This window comes from Sciurus carolinensis, chromosome 2 (genome assembly GCF_902686445.1).
Source record: "Sciurus carolinensis chromosome 2, mSciCar1.2, whole genome shotgun sequence".
Classification (NCBI taxonomy): domain Eukaryota; kingdom Metazoa; phylum Chordata; class Mammalia; order Rodentia; family Sciuridae; genus Sciurus; species Sciurus carolinensis.
In genome coordinates, this window is record NC_062214.1 from 27,770,751 (window position 1) to 27,789,639 (window position 18,889).

General features: G+C 46.2%; 1 protein-coding gene across 1 annotated transcript in view; it reads left to right on the top strand.

Moving 5' to 3' along the window:
- Nucleotides 1-18,889, top strand: part of Tgm3 (transglutaminase 3) — a 42,989-nt gene that overhangs the window by 6,732 nt on the left and 17,368 nt on the right. Inside the window, exons 2-7 of the mRNA XM_047540700.1 lie at nucleotides 5,956-6,129; nucleotides 6,488-6,730; nucleotides 7,273-7,391; nucleotides 8,582-8,710; nucleotides 12,262-12,439; nucleotides 12,544-12,679. Of these exons, the coding sequence (XP_047396656.1) occupies nucleotides 5,956-6,129; nucleotides 6,488-6,730; nucleotides 7,273-7,391; nucleotides 8,582-8,710; nucleotides 12,262-12,439; nucleotides 12,544-12,679 (979 nt within the window). The remainder of the gene's footprint in view (nucleotides 1-5,955; nucleotides 6,130-6,487; nucleotides 6,731-7,272; nucleotides 7,392-8,581; nucleotides 8,711-12,261; nucleotides 12,440-12,543; nucleotides 12,680-18,889) is intronic.

Sequence of the window (18,889 nt, forward strand, 5' to 3'; positions counted from 1 at the left end):
GAAAAAAGAAGATTCTCTGGAATCTATGTTTTAACATAGAACTTTTGCCTACAAGATATTTTCAAGCCATATTCTCATGACCACCCAGGTGCGATGGAGCCTGCAAAATATGGTGCCTATTGATGTGGGCTATTTTATGACCAAGAAAGGAGCAAATGAGTGTTGGGATAGAATCTGGTGGTGTCCTCCACAGTAGGACTGCTGATGGCTCTGGTAGTCTCAGGGGAAAATGACGGAGAAATCGCCCTAGGTAATCGCAGTAACTCAGGGAGGTGGCGCGGAGTAGTGGGCTGAGCCCTGGAATGGGAATCCAGAGGTGTTCCTTTATAGGCTGATCCCCTGCCAGGCCTCCTGCCTCTTTCCTCTTATTTCATTTATTTATTTATGTATTATGGATGGATGTATTTTGCGGGCTGGGGATCAACCCCAGGGCCTCATGCCTGCAAGGCAAGCGCTCACCACTGTGCTACACCCCCAGCGAGAGTTCACCTCTCCCTGCACCCCCTCCCTCACCTAGGCTGGTGCAAAAAGCAGCCCGATGCTCAAATGCGCTGTGAACTTGGGGAAGGGCGGTGGGAGAAGGGCCCAGGTATCCCACAGGGTCAACAGGTCCTTGATCTGGGGTTAGGAGAGACGATCCTGTGGTTCAGGGGTAGGACAAGGACTGAGAGAGGCAGCCGGTGGAAGAGAAGGATTTCAGGAACCACGCGTGAGCCCCAGTTGCACACCCACTCGGGGAGGCCCAGGCAGGCCGCTCCCTCTCCCTTTTATTCTCCTGCTTTGAATATTACCCTTCGGGAACCTGTTTCTTTGCCTCCAGTTGCTCAATGTTCCCTGCGATACAAATGCCAGGGGCATGTGATGTGTAGTGAGGGCCCCTCACCACCTAGGGTAGCTTCTGGATTCAAAGTCCTGCACAGGACCCCTCCCAGGAGGAGCGTTGGAGACTCAGTGACATCAGGGTCAGTAAGAACTTCTAGTCTACTCTGAGTACTTCCAGCTACCAAATGTGGGGGTTTCTTCCCACCCCAAACCATTCTCCATTTCTCAGGGGATACCAACTGGGTGTCCTAAGATGTAACTCAATTCTGACATGTCGGGAGTTAGCACAGACCCTACAGGTGAGGGGTTCAATCCCACAAGACGACCCCCTCTCCACATGCCAATCACAAGACCAGATTGTCCGCCTGTCATTCTGACTGACCAACTCTCTTTGAAGGATCCCCACCACTCCCTCCTCAGATTCGAAGATTTGCTAGAACAACTCACAGCTCAGGAAAACAGTGCACAAACAGATTACCAGTTTATTATAAAAGGCTGCAACTCAACAACAGCCAGATGGAAGAGACACACAGCACAAGCTATGTCCTCTCCCACCACAACACCTCCAGTACCTCTGGGTGATCGCCAGTGTGGGAGCTTGTCAAACCCCATCCTTCGGGGGTTTTATGAAGTCATTGTTACAGAAGTATGATCGATTAAGTGATTTGTCATTGGTGAATAAGTCAGTCTCCAGGTCCTCCCCCTCCCTGGAGGTCAGAGGCCTGGGGCTGAAAGTTCCAACCCTCTATTCCTATGGTCAGTTCCCCTGGCCACCAGTCCTCATCCTGAGACTACCCAGAGGCCCCTCACCACCAGTCATCTCATGGGTATGAAAAGAAAACTTGTACTTTCCAGGATCCCAAGAGTGTTAGGAGCTATGTAGCAGAAAAAGGCGGAGACCAAGTATGTATTTCTTATGGTGTGGCACCTGGGTTTAGAATCCTGGTTCTGCCAACTCCTAGGTACGGGACCTCAAATAAGGTGCTTTGTCTCTCTGAGTCTCGGTTTCCAGTTATGAGATGTCCTCAATGTTGTAAAGTGTCCTGTGTACTGTCAATGTCAACGGACACACTGCAGGCTGTGGACAAACAGAGGCCTTCCTTTTCAACCCTCTCCAGCTCAGAGAGACTGGCACATCCCACCACACCCTCATGGAGAGCAGGGCTCCTTCTTGTTGCTGAGGCTTTCTACTTGGTGGAGGAAAGGAGGCCATGGTGACCGTGGGCTCTGGAGCCAGACTCCTGTGACTGCACAGGAGAGTCTCCATGCTGGAGGGGGGTGACCATGACGAAGCCTTCTCCACACCTTGGCTTCCACATCTGTACAACAAAGGATTACGCATGCCCGACTCACAGGGTTAATGGGCTGATGCAGGTAGAGACTTGGAATAATGACAGGCACATAATGCCCAGTAAACTTCAGCTAGCACTCTGATCATCGCCACCACAATCACCCTGGGTCTGACCTAGTGGGTCATGCAAAGTGCACCCCATCTCCTTTCTGCCAGTGTCCCTGGTGGGCGGAATGGCTTTCTGAAGCCAAGGCACCCTGGAGCTCAGTCTTGTCTGGGTCATTCTCCCCATAGGACAAGTCACGGTCTCTGGGATGAACAAGAGGGGCCTTTGCTACTGACGTAGACCAGCAAAGAAAGCATGAGCTTTACCAGAGTAAATGCGGGTGTGGGCCTGTCGGGGGGGAAAGCAGGTGCCAGCTGGAGACGTAGAGTCCCTCCAGCTCTTACCTTAACCCTGTGCTTGGCGAAGCTTCATCTGAGGACACACTTTCTGTGCCCAAAAAGTTTGTGGTCTGGAAGAACAAAACAAGCTTCACCTGGAGAAGGTATGTTTCCTCTACGGTTAGGAAGTAGGCGAAGAATTCGGGAGGGGGACTCAGGTGGCCTGAAACCACGCATTCCATTGAGCCCTTCTTTTTTCTAAAATAAGACAAAGAATAAAGCTCTACTAGATCTCCACTGTTTATCTGGGATAAACAGAGAGCAGTGAGCAAGCTGGTAGGAGACAGAGGTTTAAAAAGTTGGGGACCTGATTGCATGAACCTTTTAGTTTCCCTAAATTTGTGCGAAAAGGCATCCATTCATTGATTCAAAAATGTTTAATGAATGAATGAGGGGATGTATGAATGAATGAATTTTAAATAGCCTGAGCTAGTGACAAGATCACTTTTTTAAGGGCTGGGGATGTGACTCAGCGGTGGATCACTTACCTAGCATGCACAAGGCCCCAGGTTCAATCCCCAGCACCACAAAAAAATAAGTAAAATAAAATCATCCCTCGAGCCCCTCTCAGCAGCACTGTTTGCTTGACTCATCATCCTAGAGAGGAAGAGAGACCTCCTGCTCCATTCCACAGCTCCTCCAGCAGGACCCCCTGAATCTTCTGCCTGGCCCCTGCTTGCTCTCGTCTCCCTTCCTCCCGTCTCGGTGCAGGACCTCTGTTCCAGCCTAGTAACCCAGCTCACTCCCTAGGCCTGCGGGCCTCTCTCCCCAACCTCTGGAATACAGACTGCTCTATCGACACCTGACAAAATTATCTCCTTTCACAACTCAGCATTGTCTTCCTCCTTTTATTTTTAAAGGATAAATAAGGAGTACACATATTTATGGGATACAGATGATGTTTCAATGCAACAGACGTTGGGTAATGTGTAAATCAGGTTAAATATGTCTGTCTCACCAAACGTTTACCATTTCAGGGTTCTTTGTGTTAAGAACTTCTCAGTGGGCTGGGGAGATAGCTCAGTTGGTAGAGTGCTTGCCTTGCAAGCACAAGGCCCTGGGTTCAATCCCCAGCACCACAAAAAAAAAAAAAAAACAACAACAACTTCTCAGTGTTCTCTAATTATAGTTTAGTACTCCCTTCCCTTTTTTCTCCCCAATGAGACTAACTTTTTAATATTCCACATATGAATGAGACCCTGTGGTACTTGTCTTTTGGTACCTGGCTTCCATCGACTCACAAATGATGTCTAGTTCCACCCATGTGGTCAAAGGGCAGGATTTCATCCTTTTCTGTGGGTGAATACTATTCCATTTTGTGGATGTACCACAGTTTTTTTACCCACTCATCAGTTGATGGACACTTAGGTTGATTCCCTCTCTCGGCCTTTGTGCTGAGTGTGGCAATAAACATCGCCATGCAGTGTTTATTCTCTTCAACATGCTGATTTCGTTTCCTTTGAATATTTACCCCAAAGTGGGATTGCTGGATCACAGTGTAGTTCTAATTTTAATTTTGGAGGACCTTCCATTCTGTCTTCTGTGCTGGCTGAAGTAGTGTACATTCCCACCAGCCATGTGCAAGGCTTCCCTCTTCTCCATTTCCTGGCCAGCACTTGCCTTTTGTCTTTTTGATGATACTCTTCTTTCTGGAGTGAGGTGTGGTTTCATTGTGGTTGTGATTTGCATCTTCCTGAGGGTTAATGACGCTGGGCTTTTTTTTTCATATAACTTATTGGCTATGTATATGTCTTCTTTTAAGATCCAGCATTTTCACCAGGCACAGTGGGCAGGAGGTTCACAAGTTCAAGGCCAGCCTCAGCTACTTAGCCCTAAACAGTTTAGTGAGACCCTGTCTCAAAATGGAAGATTAAAAAAGAGCTGGGAATGTAACCCTGTGATCAAGTGCCCCTGGATTCAACTCCTATTCCCTACCACCCAGCCCCGAAGAAAAAAAAAAAAAAAAAACTTCAGCATTTTCAATGAAACTTTTTCTGATCCCTGTAACTGGAAGTGATTCTCTCCTGCCTGCATCTCTTATGCACCTTCCATATGGGAAGGGAACTGGATTCTCCCCACTCCATCATCTTTTACCACTTATGCTTGTCTTACCCACTACAGATGCTCTTTAAAAGTTAAAACTACATCTCACACGTTTTTCCACTCCCAACATAGGATCTAACAGTGTCCTACAAATAACAGGTGCATTTTATATGTCTAATAAATGGATGCCCCACATTCACCTTTCTTGATGGGCCAAATTTTGAGTTTTAGTTATGAAGGGTGTTTTATGATGTTAGTTTTTTCCTTTGTTAGTTCACTTATTTTTTCCTTCATTTATGTATTCAGTTACCCTCCCGCAGTTAAATAATGTGCTGGGCATCAGGATTTAAAGACCAAGAAGGCACACTCTGATGGCAAGAGAGACACAGATTAAGAATTCTATCCGACCCTGGGGTGTGCGTCACACTCCCACCAGAGTTGTGGCCCCGTCATGAAGACAGAGAGCACTTTGGGTTGCAGAGTAATGAGCGACATAACATCTCACACATCACTCAAGGGAATGAACTGCTCGACAGGTTTCCAGGAGCCAAATGCCTGATATATCACAGTGTCTCTCATTAGCCCTATGCAGTTTGGCTCTGTCACTTCCACAGTCACATGAGAAGGACTGGAGGGGGGTATATTTTGAGATGTGTGTCCTCAGGGTCTCATCCAGGGATTTCACTGGTCTTTGATCCAGTCCTCTATGTAGCTGGGTGAGTATTTGTAAGTTTCCTCTGGGCCTGGAACTTCCCAATCCCTAGGCCTAGAAATGTTGCTCAGGGTCATGGCTAGCAGCATTAGAAGCCCAGGCCGCCTCCCAGTAAATGTTTGTCAGACATTAAAGAAAAGGTCGTTGGTGTCGGGGGAGATGCAAGGACACAAGACAACAAGCCACGCCCATAGAATAGAGAGAAGCTTCCTCCTCCCCAATTCTGTTGGAGCCTCATCCACAAAGCATTGAGAGACACTAAAACAGAACAGAGGTGCTCTGGGGACACAGGTCCTCTGGATGATTAGCAAAGTGTCCCTTAGTGTTTGGCCTATTCCTTGAGGTCTGAGTGACAGGTCACTAGGTGCAGGTGAAAGACCCTCTCCTTGCAATTGTCTACAAGATCAGGGCCTTTCTATGATCTGGGATCATGTGAGTTCGGATATCTGAGTCTGGAAAGGTCAAACTGGAATACACTGTGAGATTTTTGCTATGCAGGATCAAAGTCTTTTAGTTTTAATGTGATTCCTTCTAGAAGTTTGGCTCTGCTCTGACTAGCCTCACCCTGTGGCATCGTCTGCTCTTACCCCACTCCACCGCCCCTGCCTCCCAAGACCTCAGATTCTCCTTCTCTATCTCACAGCTCTGGAAATCCAGAACATCAACTGGCAGATGTCTGCCAACCGGGGCGCGCATCATACAGAAAAGTTCTCCAGCCAAGACCTCATCTTGCGGAGAGGCCAGCCCTTCGAGGTCTCAATATCCTGCAACCGAAGTCTTGGCTCTGATGAACGTCTAGATTTCACAGTCTTCACAGGTACCTACTCACTTCCCTCACCATATCCACAGACACCGAGTAGATTTTGGGTCTGCCCATCCCAAGGAGAATGGCCACCATATTGGGATCAATGGGCTTTGGACTGTGACCCAGCTCTGCCATCAGTTCAGTGTGACCTTGGGCAAGTGACTGCCCATCTCTGAGTCTAAGAGTTATCATCCTCAGATCGAGAGGGATGTGACTGGCACAGTCTCCCAAGTTACTTCCAGCACTATCATATGGAACTCCATGGGATGAATGCCCCCCAAGGGACCTTGCAGTTGTACTGGAACCTGATCTGTCTCCATGGTCTGAGCTACGGTCTTTAGTTTCTCTCAGCTTCTGTCTTCTTTGACAGGACCCTCCCCGTCAGAGTCAGCCAGGACGAAGGCTACTTTTCCAGTCTCCAGTGGGAGCAGTAGAGGGGGCTGGAATGCCCAGCTCAAGGCCAGCAACGGCAATGCTCTGACCATCGCCATCTCCAGTCCCGTCAATGCACCCATAGGGTGGTACACCATGAACATTCAGATCTCCTCCCAGGGCAGTGTCTCCTCCAAGAAGCTTGGAATGTTCATACTGCTCTTTAACCCCTGGATGCAAGGTAAGCCTCTAACCACCCACCAGCCCTGACCTAAGCCATGCATATGGAAAGGAGGTGGGGGAATGTCCTTCATAAGCTCAGGTTTCACTGGGGCAAGTTTGTGGGCTATGGAAAGAACAGAGAAGCTAGAGGTCAGAAGCTCTGCCACTTAACCAGCTTTGGGAGTCTGAGCAGTCAACTCTATCTCTCTGATCCTTAAATCCTTCCCCATTAAGTGAACATCCTGCTATTTCCTCTGGGGATCACATGAATTTTTATACACTGCAGAGCATGGTTAATTATAAGGGGCAATGACTCAGTATAGTTCTGAAGCTTGGCGATAGCTTTCTGCCTGAAGGAAGAAGCGTGTTATCCCTGGGGTCTCATTTTCAGACCCTCAGGTCAGCCCAGCTTCTCTTTCTAGCCCCGAGTTCCCACAAAGAGAGTGGGAGGCTTTAGAGCCCAAGACTTCATTCCCTAGGTGCAGGTTGGGGGAGGAGGGCTGATCTCTTGGATCCTCTGTGGAATTCTAGTCTCTGGTATCTGCTTTCTTTGTCAAATAGGGGATGATGTCTTTATGAGTAACCAAGCTGAGAGACAAGAGTATGTTGAGGAAGATTCCGGCATCATCTATGTAGGAAGCACAAATCGAATTAGCATGGTTGGCTGGAATTTTGGACAGGTAAATGGTCCTCAGGAAACTAAGGGTAATGTCCCAATTAAGCAAGCTCAGTGGCTTGCCTCACAGATCAGCCCTGCATCGGTCCATTTGCCTGCCCTTATTCATTCATTCAGAAGATATTTATTGACCATCTACTATGCTCCAGACCCTGAGCCGCTCACTAAGGACACAGGAAATGGAGAAGGTCTCCTGCTTAAAGGAGTCACAAGCTAGTGGGCACCACAGACACACGTAACTCAGTGCACAGAAGTATCACTGGTGCCTTGATACACAGATAAGCATAAGGCCCCAGAGAGACCATCGGGACAGTAACATAGCTTCTGTTATTACTCATTCAGTGTTAAAATGTGATGAAACATCCTTACTGGGTGCCCTACCCTTTTACAGCTGTGGTCTCTTTGTCCTGCGTTACCTTAATCTACCTCTGAGTTCAGAGAGTTCCTAGGTTTGCTCATTTTAGAAAACGTTTAGGAATGCCCTTCCACTTTTCCTCCCCACCCTCCCCCAGAAGATAAATAAAGGCATTAGAATGAGGCAGAGCCAGGGTGCCTGGGTACCTCGGAGGGGTACACAGGTGCCTGCCCTGCCCACCCCAGGCTCCATTGGTGTCAATGGAATAAATCTTTTCTATGTTGGTTTTCTGTGTCAAATTTCATTAGAAGGAAGAAAAGAAAAATAAGGGTAAGGACACAGAGTTGCACCTAGGGATGGGAAGGAAGCTCTTTTAGGTGGCCTGGTTTGAGAAGGAGCTTTTCATCAGGAACCTGAAGTGGGCAAGGGAATCTGATAGATATCTTGGAGAAGAGCCTTCTAGGCAGAAGGACAAGCAAAAGCACAAATCTAAGGCCAGAAGAACTAGTGTGAAGCAATTACTTAACATAAGCCTCATTTTGTGACAATGGCTTCAGATGTATTTTGAGTGACATTTTTTCTCCTTATTACTGGTTTACCAGGAGTCTAAATAATATACTCCAGATCACAGTCATAGCTAAAAGGAAACTTGGAGAAGAGCTTGGCCCAATGGCTCGTTATATAGATAGAGAAGTCGGCAGCTGTTCCCCAGGGGCTCTCAATTCAATGGACGGTCCCATCTAGATCCTGTGGTCTCACCATTGAGGTTCCTGTTCCCATAATTAGTCAGTACCACTTGTCATTTCTTGCATGGTAATATATCGTCCCATTCTGAATAGTTTGAAGAAGACATTCTGAGAATCGGCCTCTCCATCTTGGATAAGAGTCTGAACTTCCGCCGTGACCCTACTACTGATGTGGCCCGCAGAAACGACCCTAAATACGTTGGCCGGGTGCTGAGTGCCATGGTGAGTAAAAGGACAAAGATAATTACTGTACACTGAGCACCAACGCTGGGTTAGGCACATACTCTCTACACATGCCGTCTAATAGTTCACCAAACACAGTTGGCAGCTATGACCACCCCCGTTTTGCCAAGGTAGAAAATGAAAATCCTGAAATCAAAGTCCTACTTGAGGCATGTTGAGTGAGGGGCAGGCAGAGACAGATCTGGCTGGCTTCAAGGCCCTTCCCACTTGTACAGTGAGGCCTTTCTCAGACGAGGCATTACCTGCAGCTAAGTCAAGGAACCTGCCTAGATTCAGATACCTGCCCACATCATAGACAAATGATTAAAATAATAATAATAAGCCCAGTGCTGTGGCACACACCTGTAATCCCAGGAGCTCAGGAGGCTAAGGCAGGAGGATCCCAAGTTCAAAGCCAGTCTCAGCAACCTAGCAAGGCACCAAGCAACTTAATGAAATCCTGTCTCTAAATAAAAATATTAAAAAGGGCTGGGGATGTGGCTCAGTGGTTAAGCATCCCCGGTTTCAATTCCTAGTAGAAAAAAAATCTTAAATATATAAATACATAAATTTTATGCAGTTTGATCAAACTGGAGAAGCAGCCATACTGTTCCTCCACTGGTCCTACCAAAGTGGTTACAATTCATAGAAACCAAAGCCATGTGATGTACCTGTGTAGATTTAGCTGGGTTGTGCTAGCTAGAGCACAGGCAGGTTCTGCTTCCTTGCATTCTCAGCATCAGGAAGTTTGGGTGCTGTCTGTTTCAAAGGTAATTCTCCTTTGGGCATCTTCCAGGGATGGGACAGGAGGGAGGCAGAATGCCAGGCCAGGATCTACTCCATCGTGGGGCCTCTGAGTAGGGAGGCACATCACGTCCGCTAGTGAGCCTGAGGCTTTAACCTCCTTTGCTGTCATCCAGCTCCTCCACAGCAGAAAGCACTAGACTGTCGGGACACCCATTCATTATCTAGATGGGGTAAGAAGCTCCAGGAGCTAATGTGTCTTGCTCGCAGTGCATAAACTGTGAGTCAAACCACAAGGCCTCCAGCTGCCCACCCGGCCCTCTTTCCAGTCACTTCGACCTCAGCCTGAGAGACCTGCCGCACACATGCATGCGCACACATACATGCACGCACAGCTAAATACCGGAGGAATCTGTGGTTCTGCACTCAGTGTTCAGAGCATGCCTCTGTTAAAAAAAAAAAATGACCAGTGTCAAGATGAATCCCATTATTATATATAACCATAATGCACCACCACCAACAACAACAAAAATTTTGAGTGACCAGAGAATCAACCAGCCTAAAAGTTACAAGTTAAAAAGCTAAAAAGTCAAAGCAAGTTCTTTCATTTTAACTTTATTCAGCTGAACAATTACCCAGAAGTATCTCAAACTGCTTTTTATTTTGGTTCATGAGGTAGGCCTGACTTGGTCTCTTTACTTTTGAGATGGATCATCTCCAAACTAACAAACTAGTTACTTGGATAGAAATTCTGACGACCTCCCAGCTGCAGGATAAATATGTGAGATTTTTGAGAGTTGAGTCTGAAACCAGGCCTTGCAGGAAAGGCCTGGAATAGGCCCGGAGAACTTGGGGGCCCTGGGATTGGTGAGGGCCTAAGCGGCCAGAAAATGGTACAGAGAGGAAGTGAGATTGGGGCTGAATCTTGAAAATCAAGTGGCCTGGAAGAGGGGCATTAAACTGAGCCAGAGGTCAAGTCTAGCTGGAATTCAGGGCCATTCAGGGGAACTGAGCTCCTGCACCAGGAGAGAGAGGGTGCGGCCAGCCGGCCCTGCAGCTGCTGACTCACTAAGCCAAGGGCCAAACCTCTTTATCTCAGAGCCAATTTCCTCGGCTGCACCTCCCTGATGCTCCCTCCAGACCTCCCTGTTGGGCTGGGCCAGGAGCTAATTATGGTCTGTGCAAGGGCTTTGAACACTCAGCTTTCAGCCAGAGATGACCCTGCTGATTACCACACTGGTGGCTGCAGACAGAGGAGAGGGAGAGAGGCTGCACATCCTCCCTCTCCAAGGAGGCCTCCCTTGCCTGGTCCTCTGATTATAGCCCAGGCCCTCCTGGAAGGGGTGCAGAACTCACCCCTGGTCTGAGGGCCAGGAAATGTTGGGCCCAGTCTGTCCTGGGCCAGCATCTGCTTGTTTCCAGAATATCCACTCCCATAGGCCTTGCCACTAGGGATGTTCCAAAGAGAGGGAGTGGAACCCAAAGCCTAGTCAAGCCTTGGGGGTCCTGGTCCCACCTCTCATTGTAGAGTAGGGGTTAATGACAGTTCTAGACTCAAAACTTCACTACTGGAAGTTTGCTCAGAGAGCATTTGCTTCTCACTTTTCTGTACTGGAAGGTGAAGACATAAGACCCAGGGAGGTGAGTGACTTGCCCAGGGTCCCCAAGCTGACCAGTGGCAAAGCCGTGCTCATAGCCTAGGTTTCTCCTCTCTGTCTGTTTTAATTGTGTGTGTGTGTGTGTATGTGTGTGTGTGTACATGCATGTGTGTGCACTGTGGGTCAACCCCGGCCTTCATGCATGCTAAGTAAGCCCTCTACCTCTGAGCTACATCCCCAGCCCTCTCTTAACTTTTCGTTATGGAAAAGTTCAGATTTACACAAAAGGAACCATAATAAGTTCCTATGTACCCATCACCAGGTTCAGCAATTGTCCACCCACTCAAGACTGGTCTCATATCACGTCTGGCCCCCTCCTCCACAGATCATTTGATAAATCCCAGACAGGACATCGTTGACATCATTTCGCCCATAAGTATTTCCACAGTGTCTCTAGAAGACAGTAGAACTGAGGTCCTTATTCAGTGCTCTCTTCTTTTCCTTTCTTTCTTTCTTTTTTTTTTTTTTTTGTTTTGTTTTGTTTTGTTTTGTTTTTGGGGTGCTGGACTAGAATCCAGGGCCTTGCGCATGCGAGGCAAGCAACCTGTCACTGAACTACACCCCCAGCTCCTGTGCTCCTCTTATTCTGCAATATGATTGGGTTCCTTATACCAGAACCACGCCTTCAGTCAGATGAATGAATGAAAAAATGGACAAATGAATGAATGAAAAGCAACATTCCATTTTTATTCTTTCTAAGAAGTTAGATGTTTAAGTCTTAGAATGATCGTTGCAGAACCCTACTAAACTAAAAGAATTTCAAGTCATGGACCCCTGACAGGCAGCAGTGGTAGCTCGGGAGTTCTTTTTTGCCAGGAGTCCTCTGCAAGCTGCATTTCTGGCCCTGTCTTGCCACTGACAGGCTGTGGAGTCTCTGATTTTCCATGTCAGCTGCAGCACAGGATTGAAGTAGGTATCAAGGGCAATCCAGCGTGGTCCATTAAGCAAAGCACCTCCAAACTCATAAACCACTCATTACTCTTAAGGGATTATTGTTACAATTATCATCATTTCAAGATGAAAGACGGAATGTTGCCTCAAGGGTCCCTGGTTTTCTTCCTCATCCCCCCACCTTGTCCTCTGAATTCTGCAAGTCACTCTCGTAGAAAAAGACTGGTGCTGATTCATTTGTGGGAATTTTCTGCCCAGATCAATGGCAACGATGACAACGGCGTGATTGCTGGGAATTGGAGCGGCAGTTACACAGGTGGCCGGGACCCACGAAACTGGAACGGCAGTGTGGAGATCCTCAAGGAGTGGAAAAAGTCTGGCTTCAGGCCGGTCCGATTTGGCCAGTGCTGGGTGTTTGCAGGGGCCCTCAACACAGGTACCTTGAGTGTGACGTGCCTTTGCTGGGTCAGTGGGCAGCGATGGGGTGTGCCAGGGTACCCCCCACACAAGCCAAGTCCTCATGCCAGCCCTGACTTGCAGTGCTGCGATCCTTGGGGATTCCCTCCCGGGTGATCACCAACTTCAACTCAGCTCATGACACAGACCGAAACCTCAGCGTGGATGTGTACTACGACCCCATGGGAAACCCCCTGGACAAAGGTAGTGATAGTGTATGGTGAGTATCTGACCTGCCACGGCACCGTAAGCACCAAGTTTTAGTAGCTTCTTGCCCCCACCTTCCCCTGGGACCCAGTTGCACCCTGGAGTTGGAGGGAAACAACCTGCCAGTACAGGTCTAAGACAGAAATGCTCCAATGCAGACTGCATACCCAACAGGACCTCAAGCCCCTCTTCTCCGGGCTCTGCAAAATCTGAGGTCTGCTCCATTGTGCTGCCCTCAGATGAAGGGCCCGATGCCAAGGACGGAGGTGAGCGTGAACCCTATGAAACTGCCCTGAGTTTACAGGCTCCATTAGACGCGATACTACTTTAGAAGGTAAAGTTGATGCTATTGATTTGCCAAGGGGAAACATAAATCTATCTTATTTCAGGTAACCCATATGACTGAAGGGTTTTCTTAAAGAGAGTAAGAAAACTGACACATTTCTTAACGTATATATACATGTTACATATCTTGGTTGACAGATTGAAAAGTTTATAAGTTCATTTTGAATTTCAGATGAAAATACGAAATTTTGTGTTTAGAGTCATAATCATAATTCTGCCATGTACACACATATGTATATACATCTATTTATATAACAGATGCCCACATAAAATGTATAGGCATGTATCTATAAATATAAAAAGCAGTATATATACACAAAGATATGTATTATTACAACTATTTAAGATTATACTATATGCCAAGTTATTACCAGATGGCATTGAAAATGTTGTCTATACCTATATATACACAGATATTTATGTGTCTCTTTAAAAAGACTCACACTTACATGTCGATCATCTATCATTTTACTGAATTTGAAAGGAAACACACACATAATTGCTCACAAGCATATACATGTCTGGGTAACCTCATGGCAGATGCTGCCTATTCCCGGATGTTAAACTTTAAGGTGGTCTATATATATATATATATTCCCAGAATGCGAAGGTCGAACTTTTCTGAAATGTAACTGATGGAATAAAGCAAAAGGACAAGTAGAAACTAGTGGGAAAGGCCATTAACACAGACAGACATCAACCTTGTGCCAACCACTGGACTAGCATTAGCATCCCCTCCCCTCGATGGGAAAGTGAGGTTTATGTCATTCATCTGTTGTCACGTGGATTCCAAGGTTTCGTGCAGGAGAGAAAGCTTATTTTAGGATTTTCTTTCTCCATCAGTGCACACGATTTTCTTTCTGATGGGATCACTACTGTGGCAAGGTTGTTTTTTTTTTTTTTTTTTTTTTTTTTTTTCTGATCTCCCATAAATGAGTATCATTCCTTCTCCCTGGCTTTTTCTTTTGTCACTGTGTCTGAAATCCCACTGTAGGCAGTTCTGATCATCCAGACAATGCCTTCCTAGCCTTAGCTTCCTCTATAATAAGAGATGGTTGGTGGAACAAGGTGCCTGATCTTCTGGGGGAAGGTTCCCTGTTTGTAACCTTTCCGCGGAGATCCTGTACACTAGGAGCTGCAGGGAGACCAGAATGTTTAAGACTGGGTCTCTCTGTGCAAAGCATTTATGGCACTATTAGGAGACAGGGGGTGGGAAGCCCTTACTAGAGGTGACTTAGCAATCGGCATGGTGTGTGACGAGCCAGGTGAGTGATTCAGACAGTAAGCACTGTGGGAACCTGGAAAGGGAATCTTCGAGGGAGGCTTCCAGAAAGCGGGAAGGTGGAGCTTTTAAGCTGAATTTGGAATTAGAACTTTTGATTATCCCACATCAGCTTAATAATTCATTCAAATATAATCCCTTTGGGGACAAGTAGAGGTTGATGAAGACATACCTGGGTGGCTCACTGTCATTTCTGTTGGGAGGGTTCCAGGTCTAGGAGCCCCAAGTATTCCGGAGGGTCCCATCACCCCTTCCTCTCCCACCTCCACTTCTGATCCCTTCTCAGCAGTGGAGCTGATGGTCACGCCCCACCCCACCCCCTGCCAGCTATGGGTGGGGCAGTAACCCTGGACGGTATGAAGACAGGGAGTCCTGAGCCCTTATTCCTCTCCTCCTACCAGCTTGCTGTGGTGGTTTGTGCAAACCACTTCATCTTTCTGGTCCCAAGTTTCTCCCGCCAGTGAAGTCAACTGTCATTTAAGTCTTTTGCAAACTTGACTGTTTTTACTCTCTGCAGCCAGACTGCCCCACTTTGGCTAGGAGGGCTACCTCTCCCAAGGGAGTTTGCTACCCTTTGTACATTAAATCCACCCAGGAGAGAGCTGGAGCACGAGTCCTTTTCTGCCTGGAGTGTAATTACTAACCTATTATTATAAGACCAGCCAGGGTTTGGACAGAAAACCTTTGGTCTGAATCTTTGTAAGCTGTAAATGTTGGAAGCTTTAGAATTTTGCCCAGAAACAGAACGTGAGGGTCAGTGAGGCTAAGCATCAGAAAATGCTTAGTAATGATAACAGCAGCAGCTAATGGCTTGCTGAGCCGCGGCTGTGTGCAGGAACGGTTCTAAGTGCTTACATTCATCTTCACAAATGACGAGGAGCGCCTGTTATTGCCAGCCCCATCTTACAGTGGAGGGAACTGAGGCACCAAGGTTGAAGAATTTACCCAACGGCAGATATCCGAAGGTGGTGGAGATGATTTGAACCCAGGCAGATTTGTAAACTATAGAGCACCAGAGAATCAGGCATAGTGACACGTGATTAGAATTGCAGCAACCTGGGAGATGAAGACAGGAAGGTTGCAAGTTGGAGGCCAGTCTCAACACCTTAGCCAGACCCTAAGCAACTTAGCAAAACCCTGTCTCAAAATTTAAAATTAGAAAAAAAAAAAAAAAGCTTTTGAAAAGTGCTAGGCATGTAGCTCAGCGGTTTAAGTGCCCCTGGGTTCAATCTCTACTACAAAAAAAAAAAAAAGAAAAGAAAACCACCAGAGATGAGTGTTGTTACTATTCATGACTGACGTTTGAGAACTCTGACAGCTCTTATCTTGAGATTTTTCCAAAAGAATTTGGCTGAACACCAGTAAGAGCTCTGGTTAGGTTGGGTGCTACCCAACCCATTCCAGAGGAGAAACTGGTTTTTTGGATTCACTTCAAGCAGCAAAAGCTACTTCTTTGCAAGACTAAATATGTCCCAGAGTCTCCATGAAGAAAAATGACTCGCCCAGAGTCACTTTGTGAATTAGTGACCAAACTAGGGGTAGAACCCAAGTGTCTTTAAACAGGACTCTACCAAGTCAAAGAACATTAGGACTGGAAGGGACCTGAGAGAGGACCGTCTCATTTTAAAGAGGAAAAAACAAAGGCACAGAGAGAAGTATGGTCAGCCCTGTGTCCCTGCAGGTGTCACTTCCACAGATTCAACCAACTGTGGGTGGAGAATATAGTTATACCTGTGACAATTGCATCTGTACTGACTGAATACATACATTTGTTGTCATTACTCCCTAAACAACTAGTATAACAACTATTTGCATAGCATTTACATTGTATTAGGTATTATAAGTCATCTAGGGATGATTTAAAGCATACGGAGGATGTGTGTAGGTTTTATGCAGACACTACACCATTTTACATATGGGATTTGAGGTTGCACATTTTGGTATCTGCAGGGGGTTCTTTTCCACATCTCAGTCCCCCTCCCCAACCCCATAAAAGGAAAGGCTAGATCAGTAATCCTCTGTGATTTCTTCCAGGTCTTTTTAAAAATCACATTCACAGCATCCAGTGGGGAACATATTTTTCTAAGCCCTTCTGCTCATGCCAATTTATTCAGAGTCGGGGCAGTTTAGGGAGAGCTTAATTAAGGATGCTTTTGTGATCCAGTTCCCTGCCGGGCCACTGTGAAGGAGGTCTCTGGAGCCCTCTCAGTCACTGAGCAGTCACCAAATGATTCAGAACAGTTGGGCCAAGGTTAGCTTGATGTTTCTGGCTTGTTTCCTTAATTTGTTAGACTCCCTCTCCCAATTTCTGCAGCACAGACCTGAATGTATTGTAGACCTGTGTGTGGAGCTCTGGGGATGGAGGCAAATGGGGTTGGGCAGCAATTCTGAAGGGGAGCTGTATGCAGGCACGCAGCAGAGCCCCTGGCTCCTGTGCAGTCTCTCTGCACACAGCTCTGCCTCTGGACACCCACGCCCATTAGCACGGAGCCACTGAGACCCACAGGGAGGGAACCAAGAGTAGCCTTGTCCCCAGGACAATTGAATTCAGCAAGCGTGACTCAGGACATCCTTGACCAGACACTGGGCACCGAGAGGGGCTCTTCTTGTAGCAGGGACTGCAGTAGAGTCGCGTAAAATGATTGGCTATTATGGAGCAGAAGAAATAAAATTCTTGAATTATGTGCGAGATTCAGAGACGGCAGAGAGGTCCCACGGGCATTCTCTCAGCTTGTTGGGAAAGATGGCTTGGCAGAGGCAGTATCTGAACTGCGGTTGGAGTTTATCTACAGAAGGGGTTGGGCACTGGGATCACTTTTCAGGAAGAGTCTCCTAAGCCTGTGAATTCTCAAGTAAGCTTATCTCAGGTGCTTTCTCTGTAGTAGTGGTTTATAAAAGTCCGAGATTACATTAGAATTAATTTGGGTGGAGCCAGGGGTGGTGTTGCATGCCTATCATCTGTAGGAGGCTGAGACAGGAGGATTGAAAGTTTGAGGCCAGCCTGGGCAACTTAGTGAACCCTGTTTCAAAATTAAAAAATTAAAAAGGGCTGGGGATATAGCTCAATGGTAGAGCATCCCTGGGTTCAATACCCAGTACCAAAAACAAACAAACAAACAAATAAATAAAGGTTAATTTGTGTGGGAAGAGACAGGAAGGACAGGAATTGACATCTTTTAATAAACACCTCAGATAGTTCTAGTGCCAACAGTCTGCCCTTTTCCTGAGCTCCTATGCCGAAACCTGGAAGACAGACAGAAACAGGAGCGTAAGTGGGTGGTGGGAGAAAGTATGGTTACAACCAGAAGCTCAAACTGGAATTTTCGAGATGGTGCCTAGGGGCATCTGAATGGCATGCATCCCCTATTTGTGGGATTAGTGTGGTGGTTTCTGCGTGAGGGAGAAACCAGGATGTATTTGTTACCTGCTCTGCAAAGAAGTACTAAAACGCAGCTACTATACTTAACTTTTTTTTTTTTTAACCAACCCACCCCTCCCCTGGGTTTCTCTGCCAGGAACAACATGAACGTGGTATGGAACGTGGTGTTCTTACCACCCTCTCTTCCCTCCCTTGTCCCTGTGCCCACCTAAGATCATCTTCCCACACTCCCTCTGTCTTCTTTTGGTGAATTCTAACCCATCTTAAAGATCCATTCAAAAAGACATTTTGTGGGTGTTATGATGACTTTTTTTTTTCACAATTGTAGGAAATTTCAAAATGTATATAAAAGTAAAAATCATGATGATTCCGTTGTTCACATATTTCTAACATTCGATAGTTTTCTATCCAAACTTTTCTCTATGTGTTGTTGCTATTTATAGAATTGGGATTATACATTATGCAAGATGTGAAAGCAAGATAGAACATCGAATAGCTACATCCTTCCCCACACCCGGAAACCAACCACTTCACAGTTTTAATCATGTGTTCTTGGCTGAATATTTAATTATAAGCATTTCCCCCTGTCATCAACTAATCTTCTAAAATAAGATGATGTCAAATGCAACATAATCTATTATATGTTTGCTTTTTGTGTATAATTTTTTATACAAAATTTACCATGAGACCTCAAACATTACTTCACTTCTCTGCAACACAGTGTGCAGAATTGTCAAATCTTTTAGGATGCTATAAGGATTAAATGAGTTAATATAGTCAGGGAGTGAAACTCAAAGGCAGAGTCCAAGCTTAGCATGCATAGGGCCCTGGGTTCAATTCCCAGCATAGGAAGAAAGAGAGGGAAGTGGGGTGGGAGACAGAGAAGGAGAGAAAGAAAGAAGGAAGGAAACTACTATAACTAAGAACACAACTTTCCATGTTACTACTATGTTAGCTATTATCATTTAGGTAATATATATAAAACTTTAAAATATTCATTTATTTTCTAGTCACAAAAGTAATGAGTAATTTTCAACATACAAAATGGAAGCATTGCAGAAACAATATAAAACTTATTTCATATTTTACCATGTATGCAAGGTATATACCAAACTTTTAATCCTGACCAAGACAATAGAATTTGTGGACTTTTTTCCAATTTTTTTATGCATTTTTTTTAATTCAAAGGGATTCATCACACACACATACAGACACAC